General features: G+C 47.4%; 1 protein-coding gene across 2 annotated transcripts in view; it reads left to right on the forward strand.

Moving 5' to 3' along the window:
• The first annotated feature begins 13,646 nt into the window (after nucleotides 1–13,646).
• Nucleotides 13,647–17,216, forward strand: part of EPHB4 (EPH receptor B4) — a 41,750-nt gene continuing 38,180 nt past the window's right edge. The window contains exons 1-2 of one of the 2 annotated variants that reach the window (XM_061592162.1): nucleotides 13,647–13,824; nucleotides 14,670–15,485. In XM_061592162.1, the coding sequence (XP_061448146.1) occupies nucleotides 15,431–15,485 (55 nt within the window). In that variant the 5' untranslated portion in view covers nucleotides 13,647–13,824; nucleotides 14,670–15,430. Of the gene's footprint in view, nucleotides 13,825–14,627; nucleotides 15,486–17,216 lie in introns of those variants that run through there. The other variant, XM_061592163.1, reaches the window with a different exon arrangement.

A 17,216-nucleotide genomic window follows, 5' to 3' on the forward strand; every position in this document is an offset into this window, starting at 1 on the left:
ACTGGCTGGATCCAGCATGCTCTTCTTATGTTCCTAAGTGTCCTTTCTGTTGTTATGGTTGTCCCCCTTCAAAGAAAAGGCTCCTGGGCCATTAACAGTACTGCTTGGCAGGCTGAAATCCAGCAGGAGAAGACAAAAGGCTGCCTTATATCAAGTCAAACCATTGTTCCATCTAGGTCAACATGGTGGCAGCTCTCCAACCTTTCAGACATGGGGCATTCCCACCCCCGGAGACGCCACCGGGGACAGAACCTGGGACTTTCTGCCTGCCATGTGGATGCTCTGCCACGCAGCTAGCAGATTCTAGAGTGGGGGGGGGAGGAGGAAAAGCCCAGGAGTTCTTCCCAGAGGAGCTGGGAGCCAGAGTAAGAGATGCAGGACTCCTGGGTTATCTGGGAAGGGGTTCTTGGTTTGAGGGCTTGGAGTGAGAGGAGACAGCCTCAGAAGCCCCGACTCCTCTCCAGGCCACAGACTAGAGATCTTCTACTCTCCCCCCCTCAGCCTGGGTGTCTGCTGCCAGCACAGACACACACACACCCCAACTGCTTTTTCCGGCAACATCATCTTTGCAGCCCGATTGTGTCGGCTCCCGCCAGAGAGGAAAGGGCAGGGAATTGTTTCATTCAGGACTACTGGAGCCAGGCAGGAAACAGAACGAAATCCAGCCTGTCCCGGGTCAGAGGCCTGGTACTGCCAATGCCCCCTCGTTGCTGACCGGCACATTTCCAGCATCGCTGTCCCAGAGCCTTCCCCCAACATCCCAGCCCTGGGGGCCTTTGTGCACTCCCGTCCAAGAGGGCCAGCTAGGCAACTTTCGTGTCTTAAGCTTGCAAACTGAACTTGTATATGACACTTACCTACATTTATCTGGCGTGTGCTTGTGTCTGTTTAAAGTTTGAAGTCACACCACTCTGCCACTAATTCCCAGAGTGACTTTGGATCCAGCCACACTCTCCCCCCCCCCCTGCATACTGGGAATAACAAACATGTTTTGTAGCAAAATTCCAAAGTCCGTATCAGATCCTGTGCAAGGTTTTGAGTTCCTCAGAACTCTTCATCAGGCCGGATGATTAAAACACACACACATCAGAAGAGCCCCGCAGCAGCAGCTGGATCCGGCCCAAGGGGGCCCATCTAGTCCTGTTCTCACAGGGGCCAGCCAGATGTCCCAATGGGAAGCCCACAAGCACCTGAGTGCAAGAGCACTCTCTCCTCCTGCAGGTTCCAGCAGCTGAGGCCATTGGGGGTAGTAGCCATTAAGGGTGGGGGAGAAATCCAATCTCGTTCACATTTAAAGGCGAATCTGTCATATGAGAAATGAAGCAGCCATCGCTCAAAATTTCCATTTATCCAAACCTTGCGATGCAGTTCTCCAGCCAGCCAATGTTTACAAAAAATGCATATATTAAGGGAAAGTAGCATAAAAATCAATTATTTTCACATAGAAAAATGCATTATGCTAGGGGAAATGGCTTGCAAAAATGTGTACATTAGTAAAAACTGCATACAAAAATGTTTTTAAGGAGAAATTTATGCTAAAATGCTGATGAATTTTCATGAGGTTTAAAAAAACTCACAGAAATGTGGAGAACTGAATTTAAGAATGGAAAAATGAGAATCTGAGCAATCCTAAACAGACAGGTCTTGTAACCCCTAGTCGCCATTGATAAGAACATAAGAACATAAGAAGAGCCTGCTGGATCAGGCCGGTGGCCCATCTAGTCCAGCATCCTGTTCTCACAGTGGCCAACCAGGTGCCTGGGGGAAGCCCGCAAGCAGGACCCGAGTGCAAGAACACTCTCCCCTCCTGAGGCTTCCGGCAACTGGTTTTCAGAAGCATGCTGCCTCTGACTAGGGTGGCACAGCACAGCCATCACGGCTAGTAGCCATTGATAGCCCTGTCCTCCATGAATTTGTCTAATCTTCTTTTAAAGCCATCCAAGCTGGTGGCCATTACTGCATCTTGTGGGAGCAAATTCCATAGTTTAACTATGCGCTGAGTAAAGAAGTACTTCCTTTTGTCTGTCCTGAATCTTCCAACATTCAGCTTCTTTGAATGTCCACGAGTTCTAGTATTATGAGAGAGGGAGAAGAACTTTTCTCTATCCACTTTCTCAATGCCATGCATAATTTTATACACTTCTATCATGTCTCCTCTGACCCGCCTTTTCTCTAAACTAAAAAGCCCCAAATGCTGCAACCTTTCCTCCTAAGGGAGTCGCTCCATCCCCTTGATCATTCTGGTTGCCCTCTTCTGAACCTTTTCCAACTCTATAATATCCTTTTTGAGATGAGGCGACCAGAACTGTACACAGTATTCCAAATGCGGCCGCACCATAGATTTATACAACGGCATTATGATATCGGCTGTTTTATTTTCAATACCTTTCCTAATTATCGCTAGCATGGAATTTGCCTTTTTCACAGCTGCCGCACACTGGGTCGACATTTTTATTGTGCTGTCCACTACAACCCCGAGGTCTCTCTCCTGGTCGGTCACCGCCAGTTCAGACCCCATGAGCGTATATGTGAAATTCAGATTTTTTGCTCCAATATGCATAATTTTACACTTGTTTATATTGAATTGCATTTGCCATTTTTCTGCCCATTCACTCAGTTTGGAGAGGTCTTTTTGGAGCTCTTCGCAATCCCTTTTTGTTTTAACAACCCTGAACAATTTAGTGTCATCAGCAAACTTGGCCACTTCACTGCTCACTCCTAATTCTAGGTCATTAATGAACAAGTTGAAAAGTACAGGTCCCAATACCGATCCTTGAGGGACTCCACTTTCTACAGCCCTCCATTGGGAGAACTGTCCGTTGATTCCTACTCTCTGCTTTCTGCTTCTTAACCAATTCCTTATCCACAAGAGGACCTCTCCTCTTATTCCATGACTGCTAAGCTTCCCCAGAAGCCTTTGGTGAGGTACCTTGTCAAACGCTTTTTGAAAGTCTAAGTACACTATGTCCACTGGATCACCTCTATCTATATGCTTGTTGACACTCTCAAAGAATTCTAATAGGTTACTGAGACAGGACTTTCCCTTGCAGAAGCCATGCTGGCTCTGCTTCAGCAAGGCTTGTTCTTCTATGTGCTTAGTTAATCTAGCTTTAATAATACTTTCTACCAGTTTTCCAGGGACAGAAGTTAAGCTAACTGGCCTGTAATTTCTGGGATCCCCTCTGGATCCCTTTTTGAAGATTGGCGTTACATTTGCCACTTTCCAGTCCTCAGGCACGGAGGAGGACCCGAGGGACAAGTTACATGTTTTAGTTAGCAGATCAGCAATTTCACCTTTGAGTTCTTTGAGAACTCTCGGGTGCATGCCATCCGGGCCCGGTGATTTGTCAGTTTTTATATTGTCCATTAAGCTTAGAACTTCCTCTCTCGTTACCACTATTTGTCTTAGTTCCTCAGAATCCCTTCCTGCAAATGTTAGTTCAGGTTCAGGGATCTGCCCTATATCTTCCACTGTGAAGACAGATGCAAAGAATTCATTTAGCTTCTCTGCAATCTCCTTATCGTTCTTTAGTACACCTTTGACTCCTTTATCATCCAAGGGTCCAATTGTCTCCCTAGATGGTCTCCTGCTTTGAATGTATTTATAGAATTTTTTGTTGTTGGTTTTTATGTTCTTAGCAATGTGCTCCTCAAATTATTTTTTAGCATCCCTTATTGTCTTCTTGCATTTCTTTTGCCAGAGTTTGTGTTCTTTTTTATTTTCTTCATTCGGACAAGACTTCCATTTTCTGAAGGAAGACTTTTTGCCTCTAAGAGCTTCCTTGACTTTGCTCGTTAACCATGCTGGCATCTTCTTGGCCCTGGCGGTACCTTTTCTGATCTGCGGTATGCACTCCAGTTGAGCTTCTAATATAGTGTTTTTAAACAACTTCCAAGCATTTTCGAGTGATGTGACCCTCTGGACTTTGTTTTTCAGCTTTCTTTTTACCAATCCCCTCATTTTTGTGAAGTTTCCTCTTTTGAAGTCAAATGTGACCGTGTTGGATTTTCTTGGCAATTGGCCAGTTACATGTATGTTTAATTTAATAGCACTGTGGTCACTGCTCCCAATCGGTTCAACAACACTTACATCTTGCACCAAGTCCCGGTCCCCACTGAGGATTAAGTCCAGGGTTGCTGTCCCTCTGGTCGGTTCCATGACCAACTGATCTAGGGAATAGTCATTTAGAATATCTAGAAACTTTGCTTCTTTGTCATGACTGGAACACATATGGAGCCAGTCTATGTCCGGGTAGTTGAAGTCACCCATTACTACCACATTTCCTAGTTTGGATGCTTCCTCAATTTCATATCTCATCTCGAGGTCTCCCTGAGCATTTTGATCAGGGGGACGATAGATCGTTCCCAGTATTAAGTCCCTCCTGGGGCACGGTATCACCACCCAGAACGATTCTGTGGAGGAGTCTGCCTCTTTTGGGGTTTCGAGCTTGCTGGATTCAATGCCTTCTTTCACGTATAGAGCGACTCCGCCACCAATACGTCCTTCCCTGTCCTTCCGATATAGTTTATATCCAGGGATAGCCGTATCCCACTGGTTTTCTCCATTCCACCAGGTCTCCGTTATGCTCACTATATCAATGCTCTCCTCTAAGACCAAGCACTCCAGTTCTCCCATCTTGGTTCGGAGGCTCCTAGCATTAGCGTACAGGCACTTGTAAGCAGTGTCTCTCTTCAAGTGTCTTTGGCACTTGTGGTTAGGCCTGTGGTAATTTTGCTCTTCTGAATTTATATCCTGTGCCCCTGCTCTCACAATGCCTACTTCTAGGCCTACCCCTTTTAAAATTTCATCATTTCTTTGGTTTTTATCCCAGGGGGGAGGTTTATTCCAAACCGGACCTTTCTCAGCTCCTGTCGGGTTTCCCCCCTCAGTCAGTTTGATAGGCTTGTCCACAAGTAAGGGAGGGGGAAGAAAGGCTGTTGGAATCATGAACGCTGTGCATGCCCCAGAGTGCTCATGTGCACGTGGGCCACAGGTTGTTTTTCCATTTGCACTTTTGTGTTCACACTGGCGGCAGTGTGTGATGAGTTGTGTTTGCACAATGTGGGTGTGTTGCTCTCCCCTCAATTAGTACTTCCTCACCTTTTCTAAGTTCTGGAAACCTGGGGTCCATTGTGGGCATCCGTGTCTACCTGTGAACATGACCAGTTCTTCAAGATAAAAAATGCCTGTGTACCAGGCTGCAGCCTATCCCTGCTCGAGGATAGACTCACCCACAGAAGTAGGGGTGTGTGGTGGTGATGATTGATGGCACTCAGCAAAACGTCACCACACATGTAAAACAAAAGAAAACAAATTCTGCCCACATAGTATGCTTCAATATGTCACCATCGGGTAACCTGTGACTTTATGTTGGATGTTTTTTCCTTACGTTATTGATTAAGTTTAACATTATTTATATGCTGCCTTTCCACTATGAGCTGTGCCCCAGCGCCTTGCAGCCAACACCCACAAAGCACCGGGGGGGGGGGGGAGAGAAAAGCCAGTTTGCAAAATGTATCAATAAATTCAAACAGGACACAAATCAACAATTTAGCAAACACAGAATAAATTTAGGGCTAGAAAACAAATAATTTAGACTTAAATACATAAGTACAGAGCAAAGAGAAAGCTGATAATGTTCCAGCTGCTCGTGCAAGTCCTTTGCACCCCGAGGATCCTCTGCATCCTGGCTTAAATACAGTCCAGAGGAGAGGGGGCTTCTCCCCAGGCTAGAGAGCATCCAGCTGGCCCCTCCTTCTCTCCTCCAGAGGAGACCAACAGCAGCAAAAGGGGCCTGCTGGGGAGGGCAGTGGTGGTGAGTCCTCTTCCTCAGCTGCTTGGTAGTTCCAGCTGCTGCTGCTGCAGGTCTCATGCACTTCATCATCTGCAGATCAGGAAAATCCAAATTAAATGGGGGGAATAGAGGAAGGTGCATTACACTGACTCAGACCATTCGCCCAATATAGCTCAGTATTGTCTACACTGACTGGCAGCAGTGGCTCTCCGGAGGGTCAGGTGGGATTCACTCATGGCCCTATCTGGAGATGTTGCCGAGGATTAAATTTGGGACCTTGGGTAGCCCGGGCTGGCACTTAGGCGAGGACCATGCTGTGTGGATGGCGTAGAAAACATGCACTCAACTGGATGCATCGAATCCCCTTTGAACTGCTGCACATTCACATCCACAGCCTAAGAGGGAGATGAGAGAGACTACAACTCCCATCAGCCCCAGGCAACACTGATGGGAGTTGTAGTCCAAAACATCTGGAGGGGAAGGCTGATGCGGGAGGAGAGGTCTGTCGGTAGCTATTTGCCCTGATTGCTAAATGGAACCTCCAGGTTCAGAGGCAGTCTACCACCGAATATCAGATGCTGGGGACAGTTGGAGAAAGTTGCTGCCTCCCATGTGCTGCTTGTGGGCCCTTTCAGAGGTGGCCAGCCGGCCACTGTGGGAATCAGGATGCTGGATTCAATGAACCTGTGGTCTGATCCAGCAGGGCTCTCCTGATGATCTCGTACAACTTGGGATCAGGGTAGCTGATCTCCACACATGCCTGTCTGTCTTCACCTGTGCCCTTTCCTGGGGAACCAGGTCATCCAAGGCACAATGGGTGGTTAATGGGAGGGAGACTTTGGATGACAACGGCACCCCAATTACAGACCACTCTCCTCAGGGAGGCTGACCTGAGGCCTCCCGATATTTCGATGTAAAGAACTGTAATAATTAGGGCTGGAAGGAGCAGTCTCTTTCAGTCCTCTGTGTTTCTCATTTTCCCAGACTTAAATTCAGTTCACAATTCTGCAGCAATTTGCAATTAAAAAAACCCTCATGAAAATTCTTCTGCATTTTAGTGCGAATTTCTCTTAATAAATACATTTTTGTATGTAGTTTTGACTTAGGTACACATTTTTGCAAGCCATTTCTCCTACTTTTTGTATGTTATTTTAATTTTCACTAATATATTCATTTTTATGCACTTTCCCCCTAATATATGAATGTTGGTAAACATTATTTGGAGAGCTGCCTTGCAAAATTCTGACAAGTCTGCATTTTGAAGGATGGCTGTGTTTCAATTCTCATATTTTTCCAGAAAGTGCAAATTTGACAGATTCAGCTTTAAACGCGAACTGAATTTCTCCTGGCCTGACTCATAACACGCTATGTTTTATCTTTGCTGGTGATTTTATGTGGCTTTTTATACATTGTTGCTTTTGCTACAGGTGCACTTACTTCAGAGTGGTTTTTATTTATTTTCAGATAGCTGCTTTTGTTTCAAATCATTTGAACAACGGGATGGAAATCCCCATAATAAGCAAACCAGACAGCAAAACTGTGTGGGCGGCCTACACAGCAGGGGCAGAGGTCTGATTTCTGTGTGCAGAGGTCAGCTGTTTCCCCCTATTGCCCTCCAGATGTTTTGAACTACAGAGTTGTCTCGGCTACAGCAGAAGGGCCCCTCCAAACACTCTTTTCTTTGCACATTCATGATTTGGGCCCACTGCTCGGTGACCTTGGGCCAGTCGCTGTCTCTCAGCCTAACCTACCTCACAGGGTTGTTGTGAGGATAAAATTGAGAGGGGAAGAACTAGGTACAACACTTTGAGCTCCTTAGACAAAAGATGGGATGTAAATGTCATAAATAATAATTAAGAATGATGGTGTTGGGACAGCCCCACACGATCCCGCTTTCAATAGTTTTTCATCTGCGAACGTTTTTGGATGGTCACACAACTTCACTTCCAGTCAGTGCACATCCCGCAACTTCCTGCTGAAATCCCGTAACTTTTCATACCACAAACCTTCTTGTTTCTTTTCTTGTCCAATGGTACTTCCAGACAGCAGTCATGTGGTAGCACTGAGGAAGCTTTGCAGAACAGCTAATAAGAGCAGAATAAACCCACCACTAATGCACGGTTATTGCATGAAGACTTGTGTTGCAGAATATACCTGCAATAAAACGCCCGCCTGGAAGGGTCCATTGTCTGCCAGCTTGGTGAAGGCTGCTGTAGACAGAGCAGCCCCAAACGGAGACCTTTGAAGTGGGGCTGTGCCTCTTCCGGACTGTGCGTGTGGCACACTCCCCTGTAAAGTCCAGGTTCACAGCCTGGGGTGCTGTCAGACTTCACCCTTGTTCCTGGATTCTCTGGTGGCTTCCGCGGCCAGGGTGCCTTTTATCAGTTACATGCACTGCTCAAAGACACATAGAGGCCCGACCACCATCATTCATGCTCTGGTGACTTCCAGACTGGACTACTGTAACGCGCTCTTTGTGGGGCTGCCTTTGAAGATGGCCCGGAAGCTTCACTGGATGCAGAAGGCACTGGCTGGCAGCAGCTCTCCAGGGCTGCAGATGGGGGCACTCTCCCAGCCCTCCCTGGAGATGCCACTGGGAGTCAGACCTGGGACCTTCTGAAGGCAAAGCAGGTGCTCTGCTGCTGAGGCACGGCCCTTCCCACCTCACCGCCCCCTCCCCTTCAGATCTGCCACCTGAGGCTGCTGCCTCCCTCTGCCAAATAGGGGAGCCGGCCCTGTTTCATATCATGCCTGCTTCTGGGTCCCAATCCAAGTGCTCATTTTGGCTTGGCTCCTGATCATCTCAGGATGTTGTAAATTGTTCTGTATTTTGCTATTTTATCATTTTATAGCTTTATGATGTTTTAATGATATTTCTTGTTAAGTGCCTTCAGGTCGATTTTGACTTATGGCGACGCTATGAATGAGCGACCTCCAAGAGCATCTGTCGTGAACCACCCTGTTCAGATCTTGTAAGTTCGGGTCTGTGGTTTCCTTTACGGAATCAATGAGCTTCCTCTACTTCAGATGGGTGCTTATGGAAATGGCTATACAAGGCTTCATCACTGACCAATCTGAGCATTAAGCTCACCTGCCACAATCACTGAAGCTTCTGGGTGCAAATCTGTCAGTTTGTTAACATACTCTTCCAACCTCAACCAGTTCTCTTTAACCAGGCATTTTTGCCTCAATGGAGGCAGAGAGACATTAATTATCAGTAAATAACACACTCTAGATTCAATTACTACAGAAGTAGCAACCCTCTGAATCAGTGACCTCCAACAGCATCTGTCGTGAACCACCCTGTTCAGATCTTGTAAGTTCGGGTCTGTGGCTTCCTTTATGGAATCAATCCATCTCTTCTTTGGCCTGCCTCTTTTTCTACTCCTTTCTGTTTTTCCCAGCATTATTATTATTATTATTTATTAAATTTATATCCCATCCTTCTTCCCAGAAGGAGCCCAGGGTGGCAAGCAAAAACACTAAATCCACCCTAAAACATCTTAAAAACAAAAGACTTTAAAACATATTCAAACTGCCTTGATATTTTTTGTAAACATTCTTATACAAATAAATAAATGACTCCTATATCCCCCCCGGCTTCCGAACTCCTATGGAGAAGATCTGGCCCAAATTATGCGGACCCTAGATGGGGCTCTCCAAAGAGCAAGCAGGGCCAATTTTGGGACAGCCCCAGTGCCTTGGACCTCCTTTCCAACACAGCAATCCTAAATCATGGAAGCCGGCTGAAGTTACACAGGTCTCAACTGATCCAGGACGACTGAGTTACACCAGCGTGGCTTGGCTGAGCCAAGTCCCAGCTGAGTCAGCCGGAGATCTGCCGGATCCTAACTCGCTTGTTCCGGGTTAGGATTGTGCCCTGAATTGCATTGATTATTTATTATTGCATGTTTTTACCAATGCTTAATTTCTGCTTGTATTCAACTGTACACCTTCGGTTGGTAGCCCAACTACGCCCCAATCTGGGCAGTGACGACCTCGCCTCAGTTTTTTATGCTCTGGTGACCTCTAGATTGGACTACTGTAATGCACTCTACATGGGGCTGCCCTTGAAGACGGTTTGGAAGCTGCAGCTAGTGCAAAACGCAGCAGCCAGACTGTTGACGAGGACCAATCGGTCCTCACATATTACACCTGTTCTGGCCCGTTTGCACTGGTTGCCAATTTGTTTCCGGGCTAGATTCAAGGTGCTGGTATTGACCTATAAAGCCTTACATGGTGCGGGTCCGCAATACCTGATGGAACGCCTCTCCCACTACGAACCTACCCGTGCACTTCGTTCGACATCTAAGGCCCTCCTCCGAGTACCGACTCATCGAGAAGCTCGGAGGGTAGTGACAAGATCCAGGGCCTTTTCGGTGGTGGCCCCTGAATTGTGGAATAGTCTCCCCGAGGAGGTATGCCTGGCGCCTACGTTGTTATCCTTTCGGCGCCAGGCTAAAACCTTTCTATTCTCCCAGGCATTTTAATTCATGTTAAAGTATTTTAATCTTTTAATGGTTTAGTGATCTTAATATTACATTATTGTTATTATGTATCTGTATTTTTATATTTTGTGATTTTTGTTGATTTATTGTATTATCTTATGTTGTACACCGCCCAGGGAGCCGTTGGTTATGGGAGGTTTATAAATGAAATTAAACAAAACTAAACTAACTAACTGTACAGGGGATTAATTCCTAAGAAGAGTTATCTTGGGGCTATATCCACTGGAGGGTGAGGGGACTGTGGAAAGCAGAGTGATATACTTTAATTAATTATTACTTTTTACTATTTTAATTTTATAGTTAAGATAGTGAGGAGTTATTACTTTTCCCAATTGCCCAGTAAAAATAAAATAAAATAAAACCAATGTTCTGTCCCCCACAGCAAAGCCACTGAAATAACTAACAGGATGTTAAAGTGTCATATAATAACTTTTATTTTATAAATAATGCGTTAAAATTATTGTTTATTTAATCAGAGCTTGGAAGTAATTCATTACAAGTAACAACTTACTTGTAATACATTACTTTTTTGAGGAACGAGTGGGTAATTCCTTTACATTTTGATTGTAATAGAACTAAGAGTAATTTTATTACTTTTGTGGAGTAATTGTAATGTTTCCAGCATTACTTTTGAGCATTACTGGGGGGGGGGAAGCAGGGGAAGTCTTCTGCTCCTCTGATTTGTGGATGAAAAGCATGTGCCTCAAACTGGGCTTCTGTGCAGCATCTCTCTTCCCTCATGCTCTGTGGGTGGGCAGGAGGCGACGAGGGAGGAGGTGGAGAGTGAGATGGGGTGGAGTGCAGGAAATAGTTGTTTAAAAAAACAGATAGTGGTGGTGAAGAATGGAGTGGAGGGAAAAAAGAGCCGGAGGGTAAGAACATGGATAAAAGAGGAGAAGGAGGCAGCAGCAGAATGGAGATAAAGAACTGTGGAGGTGAAAGATGACAACGTGTATGTGAATACTGTGTTTGCACTTGGCACACAAAGTGGCCTCCATCACCCTCCCTGGCTACGGTGCTGCATTTGCAGTATTTTAACTTTTTTGCATCTCAGGGGAAAATGTTTGCTTGGGTGAGTGTCCCTTAGTTGGTGGCAGGGCAGGGTCCGGGAGGTGGTTAAGTGAGAGAGATTATGCTTGCTGCATTTGTTTGACGTGCAAAGATCTGAGCAGTGGTCTCTGCCTCCCTCCCCACCTCCCTTACCATTGGAGAAACCACCACTGCTATCTTATGGATAAAAATAATTATTCTACTACCTCTGTATGTGTGTGTTTATTTTTAATGTTGTTTTAGGCTACTTAGATGTGCAGCAGCCAAGGCCAGCACCTTGTAGGCATTTTTTTAAAAGTAACTGAAATGTAATTGTAGTGATTACTTTTGAGGAAAAGTCATCAGTTACTTTCAGAGCAATTGTAATTGTACCAGTAATTACTACTTTTTTGGGCCATGTAATTGTGATAGTAATTTATTACTTTTTAAAAGTAATATTCCAAGCTCTGGATTTAATGCCCCTCTTTTATGAAAAAACTTTAAATATAGTGACCTGTTTATATTTAATATCTGCTTTTTTTGCACTGATATTGGCTCCTTCACCATAAGCCTTCTGCCCTTTCCTTGCAAAAAAGTGAAGGCTGCCATCCAGTAACCACTTCCCTGGAAGTAAACACGAGAGACTTCTTTCTGAGTAGACAACTTGTAGGGAGTACCTGATCTAGACGAAAGCACCAGAGGAAAGATGCTTCTTGGTTGTTAAGAAGAAAGGCAGGGCTAAGGGGGAATCTAGTTGGTCTTTAGAACTGTGGAGATTCCAAGGCCTAGAAAATGAAACAGAAGCAGGAAAGAAAAGTGCAAAACAGCAGCTCCTTCAGACCTCAGGGAGTTGGGATTCCTTTTGCCTGGTGTCCAAATAATTCACTCATCAATCACAGTTCTGACTCACTAGCTGGCTAAAAACACTGAAAGGTGAGGACAGCCAGGCTGGCCTATCTCACAGAAATTACTTAGAAAGTTGCCTGCACATTTTGCTTAATAACTTTCCTTATAGTAGGGCTAGAGGCTTACTTTAAAAAAGAAAAGGAAACTCAGAGTCTGGCCTCCTTGCAGGCATGGGCCCTGGTGCAACTGTACTGTTTGTACCATTATAAATCTGGTCTTGAATATGAAGCTGGGTGTTGACAACAAATAACATGGCAAAAATTGTGTGTTAAGGCTGGAATTCAGCTATGTGTCTGGTAGAAATGAGAAGGCCCCAGTTCATCATGAGCCTCTGGTAAGGCATCGATAAGGTGGGGCCCATGAAAATCCTCTCAAAAGCCCAAATGTTAGTCTATGAGATGCACTCTCTTGACAGGACCACACCTCATCTGACCACAACAAGTCCGGACTTGGTGAGAGACTTGCCTACTACTTGCCTGATCAACCAGTTTAGTAAAGTTCATGCTGTGTTGGAACAGTGTGTCGGCTGTTTACTTAGAGCCTTACATTATTAGGAACTGGACGTGTGTATTGAAGTGATGTGTTGCATACAAGAATTATTTATTTATTTATTTATTTGTTAAATTTTTATACCGCCCCACTAGCATAGCTCTCTGGGTGGTGTACAACAAAAAATTAGTGCATGTAAGAGAGAATAAAGCCTTGACAAGGCCTTTTGCCCCTCTCTCTGATCTATCAAAAGGGAATGGCAGCTGAACAATCATAGAATCACAGACTCCGAGAGTTGGGAGGGGCCTGTGAGGCCATCCTGTCCAACCCCCTGCTCAATTAAAGCATACCAGTCAGGCACTCCAACCATGGAATTATGTCAAATGGAAAAATCAGTCTCATCAGTCATAGGTAATCAATAACCTGACTGGCTAACAGTTTGTCCCTAGGGCTCTAGCTGCAGCCCTTCTTTTCTGAGGTCTTAAGGTCAGCGGCTTTGATTTTGCCCCCTTCCTTTCCATGGATTAATTGGCTTGTTTGGTTTTTATGTCCGATCGTGACAAGTGTTGCGAAGAGCTGCCGGAATGTGGAATGAAAGAGACGCGCTGGGCGCGCCACCTCGCACCCGCTGCTTGTTTCTCACACCTGGACAGTCCTGTGTCCTTGCAGCACGCAAGCGCCTCTGGAAGCACTGGAGGAATCATTTGTACACCTTAAAACACACACACACACACAAATAATAGGTACTTTGCACTCTGAAACTACTCGATGGAGACTAAGGCTGCAATCCTAGGCCCACTTACCTGGGAGCAAGCCCCACTGAACACAGTGGGACTTACTTCCGAGGAGACGTGCATAGGATTGCACTGTAAATATGCGCGCAGCAAGAACGAGATTTCATCACGAATTATGGGGATTATTCGCTAGAGTTTTTTTGCACGTTCACACGTTCGCCCGGCGCGCTTCCCGCGTGCCGGCCCCGGGGTTCCACGTGTTTCGCGCCGCCACCGCCCTCCTCGCAGCAAACGCGAAACTTTGTCACCTGCTCCGCGTGCCACCGAGGGGCTGGCGGCGATCGCGGGGGGCACCCAGGGCAGGTAAGGCCGCCCTCCCTTACCCAGGAAGTCGCGGGGAGGATTTGTCGGGGGGGGGCGGGCGGCACCGTCTTCATCCTCTCCCCGGCAGAAGCCCACCTCCCCATACATTTGCAACGAGACCTTAATGTCGATTCCACATTTTTTTTGAGGGGGAGGGGGGATTTGTACAACTTTCGTGCTGTTAGGATTGAATTGGGTTTGGACCTAACAGTGCCCATCCCCCTTTTGCAAAGATATTGGGGGGACTTCTTCTTGTAGAGTTCCTCGCCTTTCAAAGGGGGGCCGCGGCCTCTGCTTTGCAGCTATTTAGGGGAGAAATCTTTGCTTTGCAAGTATGGGGGAGGGGAGTCGGACCTCTGCAAATACTTTCCAGGGAGAGGCGCCGCTTTTTCCTTGGTTTTTTTGCACAAAGTGGGGGGGCAGAGATCTTCCCCCCCTTCACAACGGGTCAGTGGGAGGACCTGGAAAAGGCTTCAGAGCCAAGTGCGACCTCTGGCCTGTGTGTGTGCGTGTGTTTTGGGGGGCGAAGAACCAGAAGTTCTGTGTTTGATTTCGACTGAAATGTTTTGCTACGGAGGGAGAAAGTGCCTTTCTCTGCTGAAAATAATCGGTGGGGTTGGAAGACTGGAGGGCAAACTCTTGCTGAGATAATTTTCTGTTCCCTTGTCCACGTTTTTTGTTGGGGGGGGAGAACAATGGGGGGATGCAGGCAGGCAACTGGCATGTGGAGAAGCTGGTAAAAAGTGATACTACTTTGGGTTCTCTAAAAAATTCCTAACCCGGATCCACTTATCCCTCCCCCTTCCCTCCCTCCCCCCAAATCTCCTGGCTTTCTCCCAACCCAGCATAGACTTCGCTGCTCCGCACCACACACGTCTGCTACTGCTGCTGCTGCGGTTCCTTTGTCTGTCCAACGCTTGCTCGGGATATTCTGCAATTCCGGACTTTCTGGTTTGGGAGAGAAGCGCACAAATCGTGGATTTTTAAACATTGGAGTCTTTGTCTGGTCCCAGGACAGGCAGGCAGCTTCTTTCACCCTAGGCGAGTGAGCTTTGCAGCGAAAATCCAACATAAGAAAAGTTGCACGGGGGACGGATTTCTTTTTCTCCCCAAGAAGGCAGTTTTGGGATCCATTTTTGTACCCCCGTTTCTGGCTTTTCGGTCGTGGCCCCCCCTCAAGAGGTGACACATTGCAAAACAAATCAAAGGTGCCTGGGGAAGACCGACGGCAAGGTGTCTGGACACCCCAAAGTTTTTCCACTGTGGGATGTTGCTGAACAATTGTGTTTTCGGTGTGAGCATTTTAACAGGCAGCGCGGAGGGGGGGCGGATGTATCGTGGATGGATTTTTTGATGTTGCCCAGCATGATTTTTTTTTTCCTGAACAAGGATTTTCTCTGGTGTAACTTGGAAAATCTCTCTCTCTGTGTGTGTATCTCTCTCTCTCTCTCGACAGATGAAGTTCCCAATGTTTGGGATTAAGGTTTTGTGACCCTGAGTTGGATTTCTGGGATTAAGTTTTTCCACCCCCGGACTAGGAATATTTTTGTGGTGGTTGATCAGGATTGCCTCCTTGCCTTTGACTAACCTGTGGGATTCTGGAGCGATGGAAGGAGCGTGGCTCCTGTACGTGTGGATCCCCCTGGCCTTGGCTGTGGAAGGTGAGGCAGACAGCAGGGGCCTTTTCGGGTCCCCATTCCCGAAGGGTTGGTGGAAGGCTTCAGGTTCAGAGCCTCAATCCTCTGCACACACATTACGAGAGGAGCGAAGTCGCTTGGCTTGGCTTGGGAGTCCGCACTCTTGGGCTCTTTGGAAAAGAGGGTAGCAATTGGGGGGGGGAGCCCACCAGGATTCCTGGGTTCCTTAGAAAGAAGGTTGGGAAGGGATGAACCCCCCACAGAGGTCTGGGAACCGGCACTCCTGGGTTCTGCTCCCGACAAGGAGTGAGACTAGACTTTCGAGTTTGCAGACCTCAACAGGCGGAGGGGGGGGATTTTTCTTCCTCTGATGTTTTCTCTCCCACTCTGCTTTCCCCCCCCACACACACACGGCCTGATCTATTTTTAAAGTGGCTGTTCAAAGTGTTTTAAAGTCCCACATTGATCTTTGCAATGAAGCGCACCAAGGCGATCAATTTCCTTTTTCTGATGTTAGCCACCTTTGGCACCCCCTCCCCCTTGCGCTACCCCCTCCCTCAAGGAGGACAATGATTTGCAAGAGGCTTTCTTCTCCAAATTCCCCTCTTCAGTGCATTCCTCCAGGCCTCCTCCCTCACCTCCACCCCACCCCATGCTGCCCTCTTTCCATCCAAGGGTTTCTCCACATCAGTCTTCTCTGCCTGCCCCCCCCAAGTGTCCCAAGAAGTCGTGGTGCGGCCCTTTCCTCTTAGATTGTTGCCAAACAAAATTTGTTTTTTGCTTTGAGGTTTGCAAGGGAATATGCCCTGATGGGTCTGCAGTGGAGTGGAGGATTCTGGGAGCCACCTGAACTCCCCGGGCAGGGAGTTGGCTTCAGTGCCAAGGTGCTGAAGCAGCAGTCAGGACGCCTGGGCCCCCGGGGGGGGGGGAAGAAATGAGGCCTGGTCATTTGGGAAATGTGCCAAATGAGGAGTGAAAAGTGCACTAGGACTCCTGGGTTCTCTTGGCAACAGTGGCCGGGGGTGGGGCGGGGGTACAGAGCTCCGAGGAAGATAACTAGTTGGAACCCTGAGTTGCTAGAAGGTGATGGACCTTCTGCTAACCTAAGGCTAGTAGAAGTGGGGCCTAATGGGTAGTGCAGCCTTTGCCAACCTGGCGCCCTCCAGACGTTTTGGGCGACAACTCCCATCATCCCCAGCCAGCACTGCTGGGAGGTGTAAGCCAAAGCATCTGGAGGGCACCAGGTTGGCGAAGGCTGGCTTAGCAGCAGGGGTGAAAGGGTTACAGCTGTGGGGAAGGGGTGGTTGTCGCAAGTCACCGGCCAAGACACTCTCCTTTGTGTGGACAAAAGGTCTTACCTTGATGCATCGGAAACTGTTTGGCTGAGTGCTTTGTGGAGCGACTGGGTCTCACGGGGGAAGGTTGCACCTGGGCGGCTGAGCATCTGCCCTGGGTGCAGAAGGTCCCCTCTTCAACCCCCACTGGCGGCATCTCCAGGCAGGGCAGGAAAGGCCCCCTGCCTAAAACCTCAGAGAGCCGGTGCTGCCAGTCAGTGTGGACAGTACTGAGTGAGATGGGCCAATGGTCTAATCTGATCTAAGGCCGCTTTCCTATATCTATATTCCTGTATCCAAGAACCCAGGAGTCCTGGCTCTCCTCGCTGCTGCTGTCCCAGAGAACCCAGGAGCCCTGTGTCCACCTTTCCCAGAGGGCCCAGAGACCCTGGCTCCCTCCCTGCCTCCCACCTGGTGAACC

The sequence above is a fragment of the Rhineura floridana genome, chromosome 11 (assembly GCF_030035675.1).
Source record: "Rhineura floridana isolate rRhiFlo1 chromosome 11, rRhiFlo1.hap2, whole genome shotgun sequence".
Lineage (NCBI taxonomy): Eukaryota > Metazoa > Chordata > Lepidosauria > Squamata > Rhineuridae > Rhineura > Rhineura floridana.